This window comes from Nicotiana tabacum, chromosome 19 (genome assembly GCF_000715075.1).
Source record: "Nicotiana tabacum cultivar K326 chromosome 19, ASM71507v2, whole genome shotgun sequence".
Taxonomy (NCBI): Eukaryota; Viridiplantae; Streptophyta; class Magnoliopsida; order Solanales; family Solanaceae; genus Nicotiana; species Nicotiana tabacum.
In genome coordinates this window covers 36,268,635-36,293,001 of record NC_134098.1, presented here as the reverse complement: position 1 = coordinate 36,293,001, position 24,367 = coordinate 36,268,635, and the positions used below count along the sequence as shown (strand labels likewise).

Here is a 24,367-nt window from a genome sequence, read left to right as displayed (position 1 = left end):
AAAGTTGAAGATTTGGTGATTTGGAGCCGAAACGGGCAACCCACAACGAGAGAACGCCTTAGTTAGGAAGTGGAACCGAGAATCTTTACTTTTTGCGGGACGAGTGGGGTCTACTCAAGATTTTTTGGTCGTTAATGGGGGGACCGCTGTTTGTAATAATATTTTTTTTGGGGGGGGGGGGAGGGGGAGGGGGTACTATAGCGCCTTAATAAACGGCGTTATACCTGACCGTCTTTTCATATTCAAATATAGCTCCCTTTAAAATGGCGCTATATGTATTTTGGTCACTAACCTTTTTTTTCCACATATTTTTGTGTCTTGAGTCCAAAAATGCATTATTTTGGTTCCGGATTCATAATAGAACAGCCTAAGTCAGAAAATATACCAAATTGTTGCATGTGTAGTGACATGAGTGATGAGACATATACTTTCCTCTCTTTAAGCCAGTTCAGAACGAAAGAATTAAGTGGTGTCCAAACGGATTTAGACACCCGAATAAAAAGACACAAATGATAGGCATAAACATACAAATAAACAACAGTTTATGGTGTTATTATGATCTGACTACTACGTTATGATTTTTTTCTCGAGATCTCCAACATTAAGATAGCTTGCTGGTAAGCTATTCATGGTTTTTCATTTAGGATTTTCTTTCTTTCGCATACGTTCACAAAATTTTGTTTAAATTAATTAGCATAACGTATTATACATTAATATAGTAAATAAGACATTCCATTGTAATATAAAATCACAAATAATGAACTACACTAAAATAATCGTAACCATACTTTAGGAAAATTCAGAAAGAAACAACAGAACTAACCTCATCCTCGTTTCAGGCAGACCACATGACATGCTGCCAAATGGGGACGTACTAGAGAGCAGCCAAGGGGAGGCAGCACTTCTAGTGTTTCTATCACCTTTCAATAGCTCTCCTGCGGGCTAGTTCCCACAAATGCCCCGTCTGTAAGTTCCTTTGTTCTTGGGGAAAAAAAAAAATTCTTCGTTTTTACTCCATGCTTTCCGCTGTTCAACAGCAGAGTAAAATGCTCTATACTACGTACAGACGAGCACTGGAGTAGCCAAGGCGAGGCAGCGACTTAGCCGAGACGTCCAACGCATTTTGGGAAGAAAAAAAAAAGGATTGGGAACGAATGGGCAAGCAAGTAGCTTGGTGTGGATAGAGGGGAAGACAAGAGAGTCTAGTCGAGGTGGGCGAAACAAAATTATTTACCTAAAAATTCTCCTTTTTTCCAAATAAGATTAAGGGAGAAATTTGAGTATCATCTACATATATAATAGTGAAATTTGTTGAACACCTATGCGTCCGTTGCAGTAGGATCAGACGCTCATCATCAACCAAACTACACTTTCTCCAGTCTGCACAACTCAAAGGTGGAAATCTCCAACAACACAAAAACCTAGCTTATTTGAGAGTTCAGATATTTGTATCAATCTCTACTTTTTAGATTCTCTCTAATGCTTTCATCCACAAGTACGGTCCATAAATTTTTAATCAGAAGTGGACAAAGACAAACTATAACCTAAAGTTCATCCAGAAGTGGTTCTCAAGATCTGTGCTCACAATCATCATCATTATTATTTAATTCAACTCCCGTGTTACGGGTTGACCAAAATATGAATGTTAAAAAAGAAGTAAACCAACAATTGGTTTTGTTCCAGCTTACATACAATCCAAACATCGACCAAATTGCCTGTCACAAAATAGATCCTATCTACCCACCCGTGGAGCCTCAAAATAGACCTGTCTATACACCCTTAGCTCCAAGAAATGGTTCGACTTTTCATGTTCACTCCTCGTGCTTTTTAAAGTGAAAAGCGCAAAAGACCTACAAGATTGTTTGATTTAGAGAGCAAAACTTCTTTGAAATGAAGCACACAATTCACAAAAATCAAAAAATACCACATAAATATGAGTTTAGAGCTATAACGATGAAACTTCAATTTAAATAACTAATTCAGTTCAAATAAAAAATGATGCCGATATCAATCCTACTTTTCAAAGTTGAGATTCAAAGAATCTACTTCTCGTTTAAGCAAGTTGCGCGCTAGTCAAGGTTTCAAGCACACCCTTTTTTTTAAAATAATTATGACGTTAGGCCACTTTGCATACACCGGACTAATTCCACAAGATACCTATTATCTCTCACTGGTTTCTACCAATCAAGGCTTGGATAGATAGCAAAAAATTACCTAATATTTTTGCCTCCGCTAAAATTTGAACCTGAAAATTCAAGCACATACATTTTTGAATCGCATATTCACTCACGGAGCAGTAACCCCTCGCTTCGCATCACTTTGTCACTTTAAACAACAAAATGATACTCCCTCCGCTTCAATTAAAATGACACACTTTCCTTATTAATCTGTTCCAAAAAGAATGACATATTTCCTTATTTGAAAATAATTTAACTTTAAACTTTTTATTTTACTCACTTTACCCTTAATGAGAAATTTGTATAGCCACACAGATGTCATGTCCCCACAAAGCATTTTCCCTTAGGCTTTTAGGACCACATGCTTCAAAAACCTTTTTTTTTTTTCTTAATCTTTGTATCAAGTCAAACTACATCATCTAAATTGAAACGGGGAAGTAGCTTAAATGACATGGCTCAAATGGCTTTTAAATACGTAGCAATTGGGTCCATCCTCTAGCTTTTACATCTATTCTGATTCTTATAATAATCGCATTTGCTAAGGATTTATGACACCCTGCTATTGACCAGCCTCTTCTCCCACTTTGAACAAAGATGGGAGTTACCAAATAAAGTAGCACATCAACACACCTTATTTAGTACTCCCTCCCACTCCTCTCAATTTGTATGAGAGTATTTAGATTAGGCATGGGAAAAAAATACTTTTGAAGAAAGTAAAAAGGATATAGTGCCGCATAAATTGGGATGGAAAATATACTTAAAACTAGTATTATTGATATAAATAACAAATGCGAGTAGATTCTTACTCATCAACAACACTCCAATACAAGATGGTAATAATACGACACTATCCACTACTCATATTGTATGAAACTAGTAATGATGATTTTGATGCTTTCCTAGGATTTCGGAATCTACTCCAGTACAGATTCAGTGGGGCCTACCTCAACCTAGTTAGCCAAAAATAAACCATTCCTTATATTATGGGGATCTTTTTCTTTTGTATGGGGAATCTAGTTCGATCCAAAGATGATATTGTCCATAAAAAGGACTTCTCCTACACGATGCCACCTCTTTCCCTTTTCTTTCTATTTTATCAACAATCTTCCTACCTCAACAAGCAACCATCTATACTGTTCCCTTCCTGAAGCAATAGATTCTTGCTTGTTTCGTTTTGGAACCTTTGCTACAAAATGCCTACAGCATTTATTTTTTGAATGTCTGAGTTCCTGATATTTTCTTTCAAGTTTTGAGTCTTTCACTTGTGACATTATATGATATATTTGCAAAGATGCCACAGAGTCAAAACCAAAATAGCCATCAAATTTGAGCTAAAGCAGACTAACATCAAACGATCGGTTGGCTACAGTAAGGCTCTAGACTAATTAGAAAGCTGATTAATGTACCCAAAAATTCATGCATACTGGGCGTGTGTATATGAGTACAATAATCATTTGAATGGCAAAAAGATACGTTTAAAGTATTTTTCGGTGATTGAATCAGTTAAATTGGCGATTGATTGGTCTCCCACCCGTTCTTGATTACACATCAACCTGAATTTCAACAAATCAAAAGCGTGCCAGCTTGAACTTGGAGTCTAATAAATGTACTGGATTTTAGCATGAACCCGAAAAAGGTGTATTCGATCATGTTGGTTTTAATCGTATTTTGAAAGAATTGCTTTCTCAAAAACTTCAACATGGATGGATAGAAGTCTTACGGCCATTAGCTACGTATATAGGAGTTAGAACTATGACCCTCTCAACCCAATCCCTGACTTGGACTCTCGAAATTATACAGGTCCAATGCGAGTAACTTGGGCGATATCAAAATGAAGAGTACATGTAAAGTATAGGTGCGAAACCAAAAGGGCTTCCAATTCTCGACCACGTCTGCGCTAAGCACCACTCACCTATTATTAGAACACCCCACCCCCCAAAACCCTCCCCTTCTTCAGATCACGAGCTCCACCCTAAATTGTGATATATTATATTACCATGAACGAAGAGCTGCCCCATTTGATTATTGACCCACGGCCAAACTGACAATGCACTTGAACCCATACAGAAGCTGTCCCTTGGAGGTTCTTTAGGTTTTTTTTTTTTGGATAGACGAGAAATCACTGAAGGCTAGTGACACGCTGTTTGAAACTCAATAGACAAGGAATACGTTATTTTACCCTTCACTTATTTATCATGCTTGTCTGTAGCAAGGTTTGAACCCGTGGCATGTGCCTAGATCAAGAACCGGGGATGGAAGTTTCTTGAGAACTGCTTAATCATTGTTGCAATTACTTGTGTTTTCGCAAATTGCAAGAAACCTCCATCGCTTTGATGCATTCATTTATGCGAATTAGATTGCAGCTTGGGTGGAAGGCAGAAAACCAAATAGAGGATAGAAGACACGTACCAGATAGATGTCAACCCACATCATCATCATCTAAGCAAAATATTGAATGGGCATGCAATACCTGATTGTTCCTGCGTCATTAATAATTAGGATTGGTATCACGTCATGACTCATGTCTAAGGCAAGAACAACAATAAAACAATATCCTTTACAACATCTGCGTCCACTTCACTGAACCTTTAAAAAATGTTGTCTTTGTTAAATTGCAAGTAACTTGACAATAACCACACTTGGACCTTTGCCGTTGCAGTCTAAGGAATTGTTAGCCCAAGACTAGAAAATGGTTTTAACTCTAAGAAAAAGTTAGGGATGCTATTTAGATTTAGCAACTTGAATTTGCGCATGATTGCTAAGTTTCAAGCTCAAAAACATTAAGGCATACTAGAATTTTGAGCATACTCTCTTATTATGTTACCACATTATAGCATTTGTATCTCTGCAAAGATTATGGAGACTTAAATTCACAAAAAACACAGCATATTGACTCTTTGATGTAAGCTTGAAGAAAATAAGTAGAGCCATCAATAACCGTTAAAAGCATTACTGAATTCTCACACAACTTTAATTGACAAGATATCTCAAACATAACAACCAAAAAAACCAAAAAGTGCTCTGAATTCTGTGAAGCTGAATATGATATATTATCATACTTAAAATGTGAAGTATACTTATAATGTATGTCTGTACAAGATATATAATTCCAAAATATTGCCTTGAAATTGCATAATAAAGCACAACCGATTTTGAATTCTTAAGAGGAGGAACTCATCTGCAACTGTGATATCTACAAGAATATATGCAAGGGGCACACACTCATCGTCCTTTTACAAGAATGTGTATACCCCGAAGTACGAGTATGCATCTTGTATCGCCCGACTAAGAGTTGCAAGGGCAAACCCTGAAATGACATCAAATTGGCAAAACAAAGTTACAATAAAGCATATGGGCGTAAAAAGCTTATATTAAGATTTGCAATCTCCACATCCATCTCCAAATTAGCATCCATTCTTCAATGGTTATGTCTTATACGTGCATTGTATTACATTTTTGGAATTCGTACAGATCCTTCTACATTCAACCTTCAAATGCAACCACGAAGAAGCTCAAGTGAATAACTCTTCATATTGCCAAAAGTAAAAGGTGAACACAACCAAATCAATTGTCTCAACAAAACAGGAGGATAGAGAGACACCGCACACACAAGCAAAGAGAGATTATGATGAAGAAGAAGAGAGGTCTAGAATCAAAACACTGAAAACTGACAATACATACACACACAAACATAGATATCCATGTATTAATGCATATACAATATCAGTGGCGTAGCCACACTACGCAAAGGGTAGCTAAGCGCATACCCTTCGCCGAAATATTATACTGCGTATATAAGTTAAATACTACTTTATATGATTATTTATTATATTTTGAACACCCTTAACACAGTTGAGTGAGGCAGTTCAGCGATTCAGGGTGTTCAAAATGACGTGTTTTTCACGGGTTCAAAGTTCTGCTAAAACTAAACGGAGTCCACCATGTATGGTCTATTTTATTCTTTTTCAATCTAAAAAAAATCCTAATAAAATAACTCTTAAAACTTAAAATTTGTGTAGAAATAGATAACTAATTTTAATTTTTAACTAAAAGTTATTTCTTAAAAAAAATTTATAATTTAAAAGTCAAGCTTTATAAAACAAATTTCAACAAAAGCTCTCTACAAACTACAAATCCTTTCGACTCTCTGTTTTCTTTGGTTTTATACTTACTTTTATAAGTAAAATTTCTAACGTTGTCTTTTTGTTATTTTAATTTTGATTTATAAAATTATAGTTCTATTTTTTAAAAAAAATATTATTTAACTAAATATTGCGTAGTTTAATCTAAAAATTTTGGTACACCATTCATCGAACTTGTTTAAAATTTGAATATCCTTGACGGAATTCCTAGCCACTGTACAATACACATGTGTGCGTTATGTGAAGCTCTGTAGCATCGGTGCCAACACCACTTTACACCACTTTGATAGCCTCTGTGACTTCCCTCTCAATGAGATGGCCCTTCATCGGCTATAATAACCTCTCCAAGTAGCATGAGAGAAACTCATATCATTCCTGGGTAAGCTCTGTCGCTTAAGTGATAACATCAACAACTAAGCTAAATGTCTTGAACCCATTTTTTTTTCCCTCCTTCCAAGAGCTCCCCACCTTGCTCTTGGGGTGACTCAAACTCACAACATATTGGTTGGAAGTGGAGGGTGCTCACCACTAGAGCAACCCACTCTTGTCTCTTGAACCCATTAATGAAGAGGTTTCACTAGCTGACTGACAAAATAGGTACCAAGAAAACAAGCAATACATATAAAGAGCAATTGACACTATTTCTTTTCCTTTTAGAATGAAAGATGGAAGTACTTTAACATTTACACCGATCGTTCAACAACAATAATAATAACTATGTCTCAATCCCAACCAAGTTTAGATCGGCAACATGAATCTTCACTTCTCCATTTCAGCTCAACTCATGTCATAATCGTACCAAAATAATTCTATATAAATAATCGTAATAATAATAAGAATACAAGATGTTCTCTGACAAAACTAAAACATATTCCTAACTAATAGATATCACCTATATAAATCTCTTTCTTCCATTTTGTCTTTTTTTTAGCTAAGTCTGCATTAATTCCAAGAATTTGTAGGTCTTTCGAGATAACTTTCATCCATGTGATTTTAGATCTACTTTGTCCCCTTTTGACACCTTCACTCATCATAATCTCACACCAACAGATTGGTGCATGTGTAGGTCGACGCAGGACATGGCCAAATCCATCTCACGGGACCTCCCATTTTACCCTCAATGCGTACTATTTGCACTTTATGACATATATAGTCATTTTTAATCTTATCTAATCTTGTATGACTGCACATCCATTTTCATATTCATATCTCTGCAATAGTCATCTTGTGGTTATGTTGGGCTTCTGCAGCCCATCATTTACTACCACATAACATTGTCACTTTTATAGTTGTTATGTTACATTTCACTTTAGTAGGCATCTTTCCATCACATAACACTCAACAATTCTCCATTTCAACCATCTGATCTAAATTCTATGAGTAACATCTTCATCTATCTATTCTCTTGAAACGACGATCCTAGATATATAAATTGCATATATTTTGGCACTGTAATACCTTCTAGTCTCACCTCAACTTTATGCTTACTAAATTTGCAGTGCATGTATTCAGTCAACTTCTACTTATCCTAAAATGTTTACTCTCTAAAGTGTTTCTCCATAGTTCAAGCTTTTGGTTGACGCCCTCATTGGTTTCGTCAATTAACACAATATCATAAGCAAATCACGCGCACCATGGGGTGTTATATTGTATTGTGTTGGTTAGCTCATCCATAAATAGGGTAAACAAGCAGAGTCTCAACATTGATCCTTGGTGTAGATCCACCGTTATGGGAAACTCCTTTGTATCTCCTACTACTATTCTCACGCTAGCGACGACTCTTTCATACATGTCCTTTATGGCATTTATATGTTTAATATGAATTTTTCTTCTTTATCACCCACTAAAGGACCTTTAGTGGTACTATATCATATACTTTCTCTAAGTCAATGAACACCATACGTAAATCTTTCTTCCTTTCGCGATAAACTCCATCAATCTTCTTAACTAGAATATAGCCTCCATTGTAGATCTACCTAGCATAAATCCAAATTGATTCTCTGTCCCTCTTGTCGTGTTTGTAAGTCTACGCTCTATTACTCTTTTCCAAAGTTTCAATGTATGAATCGTCAGTTTAATGCCACGATAGTTCAAACAACTTTGAATATCTCCGTTGTTCTTATAAATTGGGATTAGGGTACTCTTACTCAACTCTGGGGGTATCCTACACCACTTCTTAGTATAGCGGTGAACAGCTTGGTAAGCCATTCTACTCCAACCTCTCCAAGACACTTCCAAACCTCTATAGGGATATTATATGGACCACAAGTTCTTCTAATCTTCATATTTTCATAGCATCCTTTACCTCTGTCGCTAATTCTCCGAGTGTAGCTTAAGTTCCTGTGTACACAGATGTGTGGAGGTCTAAAATGTTATTATCTTAGTTAGAGTTGAGCAACAACAACAACATACCCACTATATTCCCACACGTGGAGTCTGGGGAGACTAGTGTGGACGCAGACCTTACCCCTACCTTGTGCAGGTAGAGAGGCTGTGTCCAAGAGACCCTCGGTTCGAGCCTTAGTTAGAGTTGAGATATTGATCAATATAGCCTCTCCATCTCTCCTTGACCTCATTATCTCCTTTCAACACTTGTTGAGAATCGTCTTTAATACATTTCACCTAGTTTAAATCCTTATCTTTCTTCCTCCCAGTCGTGCTAGTTGAAACATTTCTTTCTCCCCTTCTCGTGTCCCCTTTTGGTACAAGCCATCTAGAGCTTCCTCTCGGGCTTCACTAATAGCTTAATTAGCTTCCTATTTACCTCTCTTGTATTCTGCAAAGGCTTCTCTCTCCTCTTCTGCTTTTGGCAACTTCCTATAGTTATAACACTCTCTTTTAGCTTTATTTACTCTTTGTACCTCATCATTCCACCACCAGGATTCTGATGGTCGAGGTCCTGGACCTTTAGACACACCTGACTTTATGATCCCTGATGTGTACAAAGACCTAACCAAAAAGAACTTCCATATGTTCCTCACCTAGAGGCAATACATATATCTCATCTTAATCCAGGTACTGAAGCATTGGAAGAGACGCAGTAGATTGTCTAAATTACAGACGGGAGAAAAGGAATCTACTAGTGGATGATCTACAGCAATTCAGAGGCACAACATATGCTGGAGCAGGATTGAGATACAACAAAAATAGTGACAAAATAAAATGCAGATGAAACACAAGTAGGGAAAGATGGCTATATTCAGAAAACAATAATTCCACTACAAGGTATAAATTGGTTTCTAGAAACAGTAAAAAAAGAGCTGCTATTGACAACATCATTGCTTACTATATGTACATGATGACAATATCTGTCTGCAAAACTGCAGAGCGAGTGTTCTTGGAAACCATCAGTCAAGAAAGGACCCTAAGAAGAAGAAAAAGAAGTGAGTATATACGAAAACAGACAGCGAAAAGATTAAACTCAAGAAACTTCAGAAGTAAATTTAAGATACCTAAATACAGCAGCAGAACACATCAGATCTGGCATCTCCTTTCCATTTCAATTCATTGAGCCACGACACCTAATAAGTCATGTATATATTAACAAAATAAGCTAAGGCCTTTCCTGATCCTTAACAAGACTGAGTGAAGAAAGCTAACAGAAATAACAGTTTTAAGACATCGCTGGAGAAATAAACGGCTTGGAAAAGAATCAGAGAGTATAACAGTTATGCACTTGAACAAAAACACAAGTTGATAGCTAAAACGCAACAAATTTATACGATCCAGAGAATTAATATGCAAGTCTTGTCCAAATGTCATCCAGAAAAGGAAAAAAAAACATACTCGTCAACTGTCATCTTGTTAAGGAGATTGTGTTTCACCAACAGAACTATCAAACACAGGATAAAACTAGCAATAAATTTCTTCCCGTCATATACCTCGTGTTTTATATCGCAGAGACAATAAAAACTTAGGTAAGAATTTCTTTATCAAAAAAGAAAACCTTAGCTAAGAATTCAATCTTCGACCAAAATATTACCTCTTGGAACCACAGTTGCAGGGGATCTTCTTTTCCTCCAAAGGAAATTTGTAATTGTAAGTAATCTCTTCACCAGCTGCAATATGCCGCTTAGCATATATGAAGATCTTTTTCTGACCCTCAACACTTATAACTTTTGTATAGCAATTCGGCTGCAACATTCATTAAAATCAAACGGATGGCGTTATGTTGAATGGAAAAACCTGCAGTACTTACTTCATATCACAGAGTCATGTAATTCTAACGGTAAGAACGTTACCTCACAAGAATGGTTTATGAATCTGGCTATACCACCACGTTTTGTTGCATCAACCTGAACAAGAATCAGTCAGTTATTAAGAAATGTTGGTTCAATCTCCATCAAATTCTCATAATATACAACATAATATGACTATTGTTTCAACATCGAATTAATTAGACTTAACTCCCAGAAAATTTGCATGATTTGGAGGAGTATTCCTTTAGACTTAGCATTATACCCAGGGTTATCACGGTCACTATAGCCCCTGGTAAAGTGCGAATTGCATCCACCATTCAGAAACAAACAACAGCAATTTCAATTACAAGAATTAGCAATCCAAATATTAAGGGAAAAGGGCCAAATATACCCCTTTACTTTCATATATTGTCTACATTTAACCTCCGTTATACTATCAGGCCAAATTTACCCCTACTGTTATACTATCGGGCCAAATATATCCATAAAATCAGCAAACTTTTAAAAATACCCCTTGATATGTTAAGTAATCCAAAATCTCCCAAATTATTTTTATTTAAATCACTTGTTGTTCTTCTTGCTCCATTATTTTCAAAAATTACTATTGATGTGAATGTTAAAGTTACTAGACTATACAAATTATTCATAATTCTTTTTTAATTACCAATGCACCCATTTCTCTTCTTGTAATAAATAAAATTGGTTTAGAATTTTTTTTATTTTTCAATCATATACACACCGTAGAATTTAGTGGGTCTATAGTGTATTATATGCAGTTGATCATCATGTATGTACATGTATATTCAAATTTATTTTGTCATTGCCTGGTTAGTATAGAGTTCGATCGACTAACTTAAGAGTGCATAATGTGTAGGCATTTAATTAAAGCAAAGTTGAATTAGACAATGTAAAGTCTCCGAGGAACTTCAACTTCAATCACTAATACTTGCAAAGTCTCCATACATTTGGTGCAACGAAATCATTAAAATTGGGATGTTGTAAATACTTTTAAAATTTAGAAAAGCTACCTAATTTAGATTTTTCAATTTACTATACTTTGTTTATTCGGTTGTATTATTTAATATTTTTTTCTCTTATTTGTTTTTCTCTAATTTAGAAAGCAGGTAAATGCCAATTATTTCAAAATTAGTGGACCAAGAAGAACAACAAGTGATTTAAATAAAAGGAATTTGGGAGATTTTGGATTACTTAACAGATCAAGGAGTATTTTTAAAAGTTTGCTGATTGTAGGGGTAAATTTGGTCCGATAGTATAACGGCAGGGGTAAATTTGGCCCGATAGTATAACGGAGGTCAAATATAGACAATATATGAAAGTAGAGGGGTATACTTGGCCCTTTTCCCAAATATTAATCCCCATGTTTGGGAATCTAGTAGCAATTGATTTTCAGATCCAGCTCAACTGAACAGTCATGTGGTTCCATTAAGCAGTTATTACACCATTTAAAACTTGACAATTCAATTTATCAATCAATTATTCAACTATATGTATCCATTCAGCTCTATACAAGTGTATCTCATTTCAATAACAAACCTAATATGTAGATCAATCTGGTTTGTAGAATGGGAACAAGTCCAATTCCACTACGTAACCTTAATAAGCAATTATCTAGGTGTTAGACTCTGAGCCGAGGGTCTCCCGGAAACAGCCTCTCTACCCCTCCGGGGTAGGGGTAAGGTCTGCGTACACTCTACCCTCCCCAGACCCCACTGGTGGGATTCTACTGGGTAGTTGTTGTTGTTGTAGCTAGGTGTTAGACTTCTTTAGACCATACTTCAGTATTGGGGTCTAACTTTCGGCTTTTGGGGTAGTGAACTAATATCTTCCGTTTGCAACCAGGTGTCTTGACTGATAAGCTGCGCATTTAAAGAACATAAGATCCGGAAATAATTACTTCTTGATTTCTTTACTAGTGATCTTGCTAAGTATATGTTTCACACACTACATAAATCTTCCGTATTCAATTCTTTAAGTCACAAAACCATTAAATACCCAAAAGATTCCAATCAATCGGTGAGATAACCAATTTACCCCTAAAAGATTTTGCCCATAGTAGGCCAAGTGTTAATCCCTCATTCAACTTAGTTTTGCTTCAGGAATGAGAAGCTCTTAGTGTTATGTATTAAATTTGATTAATACATATCTTTAGGTGTTTGTAATATTTCTACAGGCTTTTTCCTTGTTAAAAAGATAAACTCCAGATCTCAATCTTTTTTGTGCGTATATTTGTGTGATTTTCCAATTTAATAACTTCGTATATTGTTGTGCATGTTTTCACATCTTTAGTCAACTCATCTTGACTAATCCGTTGAGTACCTACGACCTCCCACCACCACAGGTATCAGGTAATTCTACCCACCAATTATTTAGGTAGATGGGAAAAATTCACCTAGAGTCGCCTTTGCTAGGGCTCGAGCATTGATCACTATTGTTGTTACTCCACCTCTTTAACCGCTAGGCCAACCTCTTAGGGTGTTTCCATTTGCTTTTTCTTTCTCATTCCTGTTAGGTTTCTGGCTTCCATTCGTAGGTGCAACATATGGAAGTACAGATTAAATAAATATGGAAATAAAATCTTAAATTAAAGCTGTTAACTTCTTTTTTCCATTTTTATTTTGGACAGATAGCTTTCAACCTATATTAATTACAGACAGTTGCATTTGTCACCATTAGATTCATCTAAAGCTTCTACCTAGTTTGTTTGACATGAAACAAGAAGGTAAACTAAATAATGGTCTGCAAAATGTTTTAGTTAAGATTGTGAGGGTGAAAAGTCAATATCCTGATAATAGTGATTCATTCTAGTGATAGGTAATTTGTTACAGAAAAAATGAAATTTGACACATAAGGGAAGGTGAACGGAGATGTGTACAACAACTACTACTCTATACCTCAATCCCAAACTACTTAAGGCTTGAGGAGAGATGTGTGAATCATCTTTTTTTATTAATTATAGTTTCTTAAACACCAATCCTACTTCTAGTTTGACATGTCATAAATGCTCCTTAGTAATAGTCTGTTTGGCCAAGCTTCTAGGAAGCCAAAAGCACTTTTTGGGGCCAAAGCACTTTTTTAAGATTTGAGGAGTTCAGCCAAAAACAAAAAGTGCTTTCGAGCAGCAGAAGAAGAAAATAATGCCTTTTTGCATTGCTCTATACACTGAGATATTGTCCGGGATACAGGGAAAGACTTTTTAATGAGCTTATTACTACCAGATTTTGGAACACTAAGAAAATAATGCCTTCGTGCGTCTGCCTTCGTGCTTCTATAACATGGTCTTTTCGATCAGACAGTACTACCAGAACATTTTAACAGCAATATGGACCAAAATAGATTTGGGATGAGTGAGTTTCATTACATCAGTGTGATCCAAGAGTAATGGCTTTTTTTGGATAGATATAGACAGAGTACAGCTAGAATAGAATTTCTAGCTTCCTGTATTAATAAAGTTTCTTTTTCTATCTTAAGTAAAACCATGTGAGAAATCTGTATCATCAAGTAAATAGTACAAGAAATTGAATTCTCAAAATACTTTCTCACCACATAATCATCGTCCAGTCTGAAAAGGTAACTGCTCCCAATTCCAATCTTCTCATAATAGTGCTCTCGTATGTCGGATACCTGAAAAGCTCAAAAACTGAGTAACAGTTCAAATAATGAGCACTTGAGATTAGTGTTTCAGACAATCAAACAAAACTATTTGGCCACAAATTAAACAAAGCTAAGACACCAAAATGGATGAAGAAGACTTAGGCAAAAGCAGCATGCTGGAATGTACTTCAGGAAGGGAAATAATGCTCTTACACGCCGACGTATAAGCTCCCCAACATATTCAATGACAAAGTCTTCAGCCTCAATCGGCTCAAGGGCAAGAAGACCCCAGTCATGTATCTTACTTCGTTGGAAGCGTAGGCGCTTCTTCCTCGCCTAACAAAGACAGAGATGATATGTAACTTGTATATAACAAATTACAAAAAACAAATAAATCCAAAAAAAATTATAACTTAGTGCATTCTCATGTTACCTTCAACTGAGTAGCTTTCAAGAGATCTGCACCATCGGCAGCAGCAAGGAGGTTGCGCAACTTAACCCTGTTTGTTCTTGCAGAAATTCCCTTAGCATTCAACACTTGAGAACCATTAGCATCTGAACTGACAGATTGAATATGATCAATAGTAATTCCCCTAACACGAACCCTTTCAGTAGGAGTTGCCCTCAACGACCATTTATGCCATTCCCAACCATTGATGGAAGATCGAGCACAGCCATCTGATTGTGGACAATGCTTTGCTGTCCGGGATTTACCCTTCTGTTTCTTCTCTACAACAACCTCCTTCGTTGCTGCTTGGCTGCCAGCACCACTTGATACTCTCTGAATTTTTCTTGAACGAGATGCTGACATATTATTCTCGAGTTTTCTCTTATTCAACTTCGGTAATTTGGCCACTGCTCAATAGCCCAAACAAGACTTATTATAGAGGAAATAAACATGGGAGATCATGCGAACAGTGATAACATAAACGAAGGAAAGATAGAGCACAATTTAGATGATACTTAAACACTAACATTGAGGAGTCTTTTTCAAACAAGCAGAAGGTTCCATTTCAAGTGTGCCCAATTCGCTGTTCACAACCTCAGCTACCTTTCCATTGTCACTGGAGCCCTCAGAGTCAAAAGTAACCTTGAGTTTTTTGCAGCTTGCATTACTTCTCCCCACTGCAAAATTTAGTAGTGTGATAAACATGATCAATAAATATAATGTCCATTCTGGTGACATTTGAGAAAAGTAACCAAGGAAAACGGAAATACCTTTGGAGAAAGATGCAACTTTCTCTGAGATAGTGTTACAATTAATAACCACTGATGGAGGAACAACTAAAGAAGCATTAGTGAACAACTCTCTGTGACAATCTTTCAGCCCAATTTTCTTCACACTTGAAGTTGCATTGTCACCTTTAGTGCTCTCAGTTGCCTCCCCCAAGAGATTTTGTTTCCTTGACTTGTTAGAAGATCTCTTTTTGAAGCCAACGTCTCCATCAACTTTCCCAATATCACCGGAATCCTCAGCAACAAAAGTAGACTTCAGTTTCTTGCGGGTTGCATTACTTCTCCCCGCTGCAAAATTTGGTACAGTACACCAAACATGACCAAGAAATATAATGACTTATGAATAAAGTAACTCGGGAAAACTGAAATACCTCGGGAGACAGATGCAACCTTCTCTAAGATAGTGTTACAATTAATAACTGAGTACACCGAACATGACCAAGAAATATAATGACTTTTGAATAGAGTAACTCAGGAAACTGAAATACCTCGGGAGACAGATGCAACCTTCTCTGAGATGGTGTTACAATTAATAACTAGTGATGGAGGAACAACTAAAGAAGCATCAGTGAACAACTCTCTGCGACATTCTTTCAGCCGAATTTCCTTAACACTTGAAGCTGCATTGTCACCTTTAGATCTCTCTGTTGCCTCCCCCAAGAGATCTTGTTTCCTTGACTTGTTAGAAGATCTCTTTTTGAAGCCAACGTCTCCATCAACCTTTCCATTATTACTGGAGTCCTCAACGACAAAAGTAGCCTTCAGTTTATTGCGGCTTGCATTACTTCTCTCTGCTGCAAAATTTGGTACAAGTACGATAAACATGACAAAAAAATATAATGACATTTGAGAAAACTCAGGAAAACTGAAATACCTCGGGAAACAGAGGCAACCTTCTCTGAGATGGTGTTGCAATTAATAAGCGATGATGGAGGAGTAACTGAAGAAGCATTAGTGAACAACTCTCCGCGACATTCTTTCAGCCCAATTTCCTTAACACTTGAAGCTGCATTGACACCTTTAGTGCTCTCTGTTGCCTCCCCCAAGAGATCTTGTTTCCTTGACTTGGAAGAAGATCTCTTTTGAAAGCCAACGTCTCTATCAGGGAGAGGCTGCAGTGAAGAACCTGACATTCTTTTGACCAACTTTTTCTTCCGGTAGTATGTGTATTTCCCTGCTACTGTAGGTGCCTTAGGAAAATCATCCACGCTTTTGCTCAATGCAACTGGAGAGTTATCACGTTTCTCGTTATATGCTTTGCTTCTTGTAACCTGACAAAGCAGAAGTACATTCAGCAAACCTTAACTCTTTAAACTAAGGAGAAATTAGCCTCCAAATCGAGGGTAAAAAATTAACTGAATTGAGGAAAAAGATTAACTCACTGAACTGGGGTAAAAAATTAACTCTTTGAACTGACAGCACTAAGAAGCCCAAAATTTGCACTCACCTCAGAATCCTCTGGTTTACCACGTCTCTTCGCAGAACACCAAGTCGTCAAAAATTTTCTAACGTCGTCAAGAAGAAAAAATTTCAACTCTCCCAGTGCTTTCTCGTGTAACTTCTGCCGGCAATTTGACAGGATAGCATACCATACTATCCTCAGAATATGATCATCAGACCTAGCAAGCCGAACTTTAGAAGTTTGCACAGGAACAGCTTCACATTGAGGTGGTTGCAGCTCGTCAGTCATTTCATCTATGGTGGCATTGTCTAAACAAGCAGACTTCTGAAATGCACTTGAAAGACAATAAGATGAAGGAATCATGTATGTATCAATAGAGTTCTGGTGCAATGATTTTTCGAGCGGTGAAGTGTTCTGAATATCTATACATGATAAGTTTTTTGAAACCGAAATGGCATCAGAAGAATCATTTTCACTTGCAACACCAAGACAGATATTCGAGTCCTCAGCAACCTGCAGAATAAAACTGTTCCTTGAGAAACTGAAATTCACTATATTTGGTAACACATTGGCGTCTCCAATTGTACAGGGGAAAACATTAGCAGGTAAGGCATTACTTCAACAAAATCTCTCCACCACCTATCCTCTTCTAGGGGAGAGAGCATAAAGTATACAAAAATTACAGCAAGTTCAGACATTCACCTTGATTATCATGCCATCTTCAAGGGAAACTTTTCCCGTCACCTCTTCATGCAAAAGGCTGGTAAAGTATTCTTCCAATGACATCTTAGCAGACAGGTGGAGTTCTTCCAATACACTCTCAAGGATAAGTTGCATACGGTCATTAGCTTCAGAGTCCATAGCATGACTGGATTTGGACAACCCCTTTTCATCATTAAAAGATGAAGAAACTGAAGACAACTCCACTGTCACTTTCTTTGTCTCAAACCCTGGGGGGGAATCAAGATCAAAGTCGAAAGATTCTTGCTCCACTTGCAACTGCAAAGTCATAGGTCTGTCTGTAAGAAAGGAGACACAAGCAGTGCAAAATGACAGGAAAAAACAACAGCATAAAAAACTTACGCTTTCAGTAGAGAGCTTTGCGGTGCAATCTTTTGATGACGAAACTGAAGGCAAATTCACTGTCACATTCTTTGTCTCAAACCCTGGAGGGAGATCAATATCACAGCCGAAAGATTCTTGATCCACTTGCAACTACAAAGTCATAGATCTGTCTGTAAGACAGGAGACACAAGCACTGCAAAATGACAGGAAAGAACAACAGCATAATAAACTTACGACTTCAGTGGAGAGCTTTGTGGTGCAATCTTTTGATGAAAACACTGAAGGCAAATCCACTGTCACAATCTTCTCCTCAAACCCTGGAGGTAAATAAAGATCACAGCCAAAAGATTCTTCCTCCACTTGCAACTACAAAATCATAAGTCTGTCAATAAGACAGGATATATAAGCACTGCAGAATGACAGGAAAAACAACAGCATAAAAAACTTACAACTTTAGTAGAGAGCTTTGTGGTGCAATTGGTGTACGACTTTGCTAGAATTTTTGATTCAACCATAGGACAAGGAGGTGACCATCGCTTTTTCTTCCTCCACGCAGATGCAAACTCTGAGACATGGTCACAGAAGACTGCATTCCAGATGCTTTGCATGGAAGAGTCAAATAACGTTCTGCAAACAACTGTATAAGAATCACAAAAGTTCTCAAAGCTTCCGACAGATTTTGAACTTCCTGAAGACTGCAAAGAAATTTCAGCAGTAGGAGATTTCTGGTCAAGAAGATTAGGAGCTTTTGTACTGCTCTCAGGAGCAACTAAGGCCTTACTGCCACTAAAACCTGCAGACTGTTCACAGCATAAATGATAAGTAGCACGCAAGATTCTAAATGTCAATTTGATGCTTGAATGTTATTTACCATTCTGGTACTAGGGGAGGACATTTTGACAGACTGATTAGTGACTTTCTTGCGATCTTTCTTTTTAGAGATGCACTCTGAAATTGCATGACTAACAATCTCATCAAGCAGAGTCCTACGAGCTGCTTTCATGATCACCATATGAAGCTGTGAGCATACTTCATGAGAAATCTCAGATACAAAATCTGGTAGAAAGGCAGTCTCATGCCCATTGGAATTAGACATAAGAGCTCCAGGGGTAGCCGTAGTCCAACTACTTATTAAAGATTTCAGAGTAAAGGGTCTGAACTTACTATCAGCATGATGTATCTGCAAAAGTAAACATGAAAAAGAAAACATTGAGCACATACCAATTAGGTTCGGTGCCACCTTGCATGAAAAATTTGGAAAATCTCCAATAATACAGCCAACGAGGAAAAAAAGGTCAAAATCTTCAAATCAACACAAAACCAAGAAAAAAAACTTAATTAGTGCTTCATTACCATAGCATTATTGCCACAACACTCCGATGGGACCAAAAATTCAAAGAGCAGTGTAAAAAAAAAATAACCTACTGAGTAAAGCAAATAAATAGGTTTGAATGAGAAGCAAATGTACCCAAAAAAATTCAAGTAGAGGCCCTAATTTACACTGAAACAATTAGTCCAGAAACCTAAGAAAAAATTAAAGCGACGAGTTAAGAGTAGGATTCTCTTGTGATTACCAATCTATGGATGCAAACTTTGATTTTAAACTAATTGGCGATGAGAACCATGAACAGTCTTTTCAACTGCCTAGAATCCAAACTAGTAATTGAGCTATATGAGGCTAGAAAAACAAAGAGAAGCAGTTGAAACTCATGGGAATAATTCATAATGAAAAAATAAAGTTCAACTGATGTGAAGATAAGAAAAGGGGAGACTACTTAACAGAATTGTGAAGTATCTTTGGGTTTGGTTTGGAGAATGCAACGTGGGACAAATGATATAAAGTAGAATAGAGAAACAGTTAATAAACAAACCTTTTCAAGTTGTGACAAGAGCTTTAACCCGGCAACAAGAGCAAAGAATATAGGAAAGCTATACTGGCAAAGTTAGAGATATTAGAAGATGTGCGGGAATAACGTGCGGATAAAAAGAGAAGAGACTATGGGTTAACTAAGACCAACTGACAGAAGTCAGGAGGAAGAAAGTGACAACAAGAATAATCGAAATCTAACAGGCCCACACAGAATTAAGATCAAGACACCTTTGAAATATGGCACTAACTATGGTAATAGAACTTTGTCGCAACAGAAATTCTAAGAATTCACCTTAATAGAAATGAATCCTATTACCTTTTCAAAAAGAACAAGAAAAAAGAAATGAATCCTATAACGTTCCTACTTTCAAGATTATCACAAAAAGAGCCTCTTCTCCTGAGTTGTCTATACAAATAATGCATACCTGTCCCTTACTTGACTGTTCAAAAAAGGGGCTACTTCCCCACCTCCCAAGTTTGCTTCTCTAATAAAAATCATATCACTTATAAAAACAATACTAATATTTAGTTGAAAGAGTTCTCCCAGCTTTTGTACTTCCGCTAAAACCCAGTCATATTGAATTTTGAAAAAGTTAAGTGATCAGTAGCACCACCCATCAAAACTGGTGCACCATTTACATAGATACAGTTTCGCATATAGCTTAGAAAATCCAATGGTACATCCAACAAAAAAAAACATCTTCCAGCAGAATGAGTGGGATAGTAGGAGAAACAGCTGCACCATGTGCTATAGTGCTAGGTTAAAGACTTACAAAATGCTAAGGAAGATATAAGGCTCACCGTCACTGAATCCAGAATGTAACCATAATGATACCATGAATAAAGCTCTACAAGAGAGTGCGGCCCATGTTTCCTCCCATCATGATCCTCAAACAGCCAACACGATTCCTCGTAGTCCTATTTCACACAAAATATTAAGCAAAGGAAGGTCATAAATAGGGAATCAGAATAGCAGAAAATACAATAAAAGTATATTTGTTTCATCCAGATTCCATAATTACATTAATAATTATAAGAGAATCACCTCAGAACAAAAAAGAGAAAGTACCATAGACATAGAGGGAGCAACTGTTCCCACAAAGCCAGTGGTCGAGATATGCTGGTTCAAGGAATGAGTTCCATGTTTAGCCTCTGAGTCAGAGTAAGGGGAAGTTGTTGGCAACTCCACCCCATTTCCTCCTAAGTCTTTGGCAACTCCGGAGAACTTATTCATCGGTCCGGACGAAACAGTTAAATAAGCAAAGCCAGTTGCAACATGGTCAGGAAATTGATTGAAATACTTTAAGGGCACTGCATTTGAAATAGTCCCGTTTAAGATGGGATAAACCAGAAGTTCTTCAGGCAAGAAACCAGTAGATAGACCCTCATATAATTGTTCTTTAATGTAAGGACCACACATTTGACCCTGTTGATTGACATACATCCATCCGGTTGCAAGTGGAGGTTGAGGGTACACTATACTGATCTTGTCACCCACTGAACTGCCACCGACATCACGAGGCGATGAAACATTCTCAATCTCCCCATTAGACTGGCAACTCATTTCCACACATAATGGTGAACCAAGATTTTTCAAGCAACTGATAATATCACACCAAGCCCGGAAAAACAGAAGAAACAATAAAGCATAAATAGTGTGAAGTGTGCACATAAAATTGAAAAGGGATAATTGCACTTGTGATCCATCTGCTACTAGTAAATTCTGATTTTAGTCCTTGTTTTTTTTCTAGTGGGAAATGGGGAAGGGGATTACAAGGTGGGTAATCGAACCCTCACCAATAAGGTGAAAGTTCAGATAGCCAATAGCCAACCAACTTAACTACTATGATTCCCCTGATTTTAGTCCTTGTGATATTTCACTACGCATTTTTTTGTTAAGTCGGTGGAATCTGGGCCAACTTGTGCGTACTTGCTACCTCCCCAGCACAGGTACCCACTAACTCTGCCAACTAAGTCTTAAGGCACATGGGAAGAAATCACCTAGTGTCTTTTTTGCCTTCATTGCGATTTGAACCTGAGATTCACTCAGCATATGTAACCTTGAATTAATTAAAAAGTATGATTTTGGTCCCTTTACATAGAAAATATGGTATATAGACTATTTTTAGAATTATATTACCCTCAAATATGGAGTAGCAAGACAAAATTAATACAATAGACGTGTAGTTGAATGGTTTAACAGTTACCAATTCGTTATATTTGTGAAAATTTACAAGTAGAAGGATCAAAAGAGCACATTTCCTTTAATTGAAAATTAAATGTGTTTAACCATATATCACAAGGACCAAATTAGAATTTGGCAATAAGTAGGGACTAAAAGTGCAAATATACCAATTGAAAATAAAAATTAGACATGGTAAAATCAGGCAATACCCAATAGTGAACTCCATTGTAGACAGTACATCAGCGGGATTTTCATCCTCAATAGAACCCTGTGAATCCGAAGGCTTTAATCTCTTTCGAGAGTAGAATGGGGTATGATTCGTCTCTGCTTCACTGGGTCCCACGTGGCATATGATCGAAGACACCATAACTTTGGGGGAATTCGATTGAACGGTTCCAAAGATTCTTCTTTTTTAACCTAATTTAATTTTTAAACGGTGCTTTCAAAATATACAATTCTGATACATATGTCGATAAATAGAATAAAAGCGAGTTAGATAAGAAGACCCTACAGAGAAAAATCAAGCAGTATTTATCAGTGAAAAGAAGGATAAAGGATGCAACCGCGGCAACCCTACAGAGAAAAACCTAAGGTGCGGAGAAGATGATTTTGTTGTGGGTATTAGTTAGATTGGATACAGACGCGACCCTTCTTTCAGGGAAACAAAGTTTAGGGTGGGAAAAAAAAATTATCCTGTGGTAATTGGTAAAATTGGTGGGTGTATAAGAGAGGAAGGTATAGGGATGATATGGAAGCTCAGAATGAGAGAAAGACGGGCAAGAAGGTGAAGAAGTCGAGGCAAGACTGCAAAGAGTAAACGAGAGAAAGCACAGTTGTTTGAGGGATTAGTAATAATCTCACCTTCTGTTTTTACCTCGTATCAATAAAAGAAGGGCCCGTTTGGACATACAATTTGGTTGAAGATTTTTCCAAAACAATTTTATTTTTTTTTATGTTCATAAAATTTTTAATTTTTACTTGAAAATATATTTAGAAAATTTTTAAAAATTTAAAAAATTACAAAAAATTATTTTTTAAAATTTTCACTCACAAAACTTCAAAAACAACCCAAACTGAAATTTATAAGCCATGAGCCATGAGCCATGAAAATGAATATATATAAGAAATACTTAGTCTTAGGTATGCGCAAGACTATACTTTATAAATATTATAAATGAATATTCATAAAACTGCATGTTATAAATATTGGTAAAAATATAAATATGGTTGAGATATAAATTAAAATGAAAGAAAAAAAGTGTAAATTGCCACAAAAAAAAAAATTGAATGATGATGATTTTGTGTCTCTCATAGTATAAGTATTGCTTTAACATGAAATAATAAACTCATATTTATGGGTTATCTTTGTTGCTTTAACTGTAATTGCGTGTGAAGGCTGCAACATAAATTTCTAATACTTTTTTGGTAAGAAGTTTATTTATTTTACCTTACTGCATACTTTCCGAATGAATTGTCGTTATGTTACCTCGTTCATTTAATGAGTATATACAAGATAATTTTTTTATTGATTTTAAAATTCTAGTCTTTCTATCTTAATTTATGTGTCATACTTTTTTTTCTAGTCTGTCCCAAAAAAGAATATCATACTTTTTTATTTTAGAAATAATTTAACCTTAAACCTTTTAATTTACTCTAAATAAGATGATATATATCCATATAAATATTTATGGCTTGTTTTAAAAGCGCATGTTTCATTATGTCCTACAAAATAAATGAAAGGTATTATAATTATGTTACATAACTCAAATAAACAAATAAAATATACAAAATAAAATTACCTGAATATAAGGATTTCCGGTATTGTTCAACTAAAAAAAGATTTTAAAGAAATATGCAATTTCTTATAAATTAAAGCACGGCCTATTGCTATTAATCTCAATAAATTTGAATATCTTATCTATGATTCCTTATCGAATTTTATAATTGGGTTTATGATTTTATATAAGTATATATTGCGATATTTAAATATAAACTTAAGCTACATAATAGTATATATTTATTATGACTATAAATAATTGTTATTTTCGAACGTAGGCATGTCGTTTTTAAACTTATTTAAAGACTTATTCTTACTCGTCCTAATGTGCTAGTAAAGTAAACTTCAATTACGTGTGCATACTTTAACTACTATATATAGGATAGAAGCCAAATAAGGAACAAATTTATACAACCTAAATATCAGGAGTTTGCACATAGTTCAAAAAAGAAATATTTAATAATAAAATATATTGATTTTAAAATTCTAAATTATAAAAAATGATTAAATTACAAGTTTGTCCAATATGAAATGAAATTTTAGAGGGTAAAAAAGGCGAACGACATTTCGCTAAGGGCATTCGTGCTTTTAATATAGTATAGATTATTTTATTGTAAATTATAGTATTTACTATGGATATCCACTGTTCCCAATACTTTTCTCCATTATGTAATTAATTCCTATTACTCCTCACTATTATAG

General features: G+C 36.1%; 1 protein-coding gene across 9 annotated transcripts; it reads right to left on the bottom strand.

Moving 5' to 3' along the window:
- Positions 1-1,562: 1,562 nt before the first annotated feature.
- LOC107818607 (histone-lysine N-methyltransferase ATXR7) lies at positions 1,563-22,750 on the bottom strand. Of its 9 annotated transcripts, none has more exons than XM_075239831.1 (23): positions 22,098-22,747; positions 20,773-21,304; positions 20,505-20,621; positions 18,705-19,013; positions 18,283-18,633; positions 18,068-18,199; positions 17,852-17,983; positions 17,471-17,767; positions 16,814-17,281; positions 16,241-16,637; positions 15,855-16,160; positions 15,349-15,654; positions 15,106-15,255; positions 14,564-14,985; positions 14,344-14,466; positions 14,080-14,160; positions 10,727-10,807; positions 10,561-10,614; positions 10,302-10,453; positions 9,772-9,840; positions 9,606-9,683; positions 4,587-5,484; positions 1,563-1,850 (listed from the first exon to the last, which is right to left on the bottom strand). In XM_075239831.1, the coding sequence occupies exons 1-17, from the start codon at positions 22,253-22,255 to the stop codon at positions 10,799-10,801; spliced, it is 4,290 nt and encodes a 1,429-aa protein (XP_075095932.1). In that variant the 5' UTR covers positions 22,256-22,747; the 3' UTR covers positions 1,563-1,850; positions 4,587-5,484; positions 9,606-9,683; positions 9,772-9,840; positions 10,302-10,453; positions 10,561-10,614; positions 10,727-10,798. The 9 variants fall into 9 exon arrangements, with proteins under 9 accessions (XP_075095932.1, XP_075095931.1, XP_016500134.1 ...); XM_075239830.1 differs by having other exon boundaries at positions 20,749-21,304; positions 22,098-22,725; XM_016644648.2 differs by lacking the exon at positions 10,727-10,807 and having other exon boundaries at positions 22,098-22,750.
- Positions 22,751-24,367: the final 1,617 nt, after the last annotated feature.

Coding starts and splice junctions, on each gene's coding strand:
- LOC107818607 (XM_016644645.2), bottom strand. CDS start 22,255: ATGGTGTCTTCGATCATATGCCACGTGGGACCCAGTGAAGCAGAGACG. Junction 17,282..17,470: donor AAGATGGCATGATAATCAAG/GTGAATGTCTGA, acceptor TTTATTCTGCAG/GTTGCTGAGGACTCGAATAT. Junction 14,161..14,343: donor GGGAGCTTATACGTCGGCGT/GTAAGAGCATTA, acceptor TGAGCTTTTCAG/GTATCCGACATACGAGAGCA.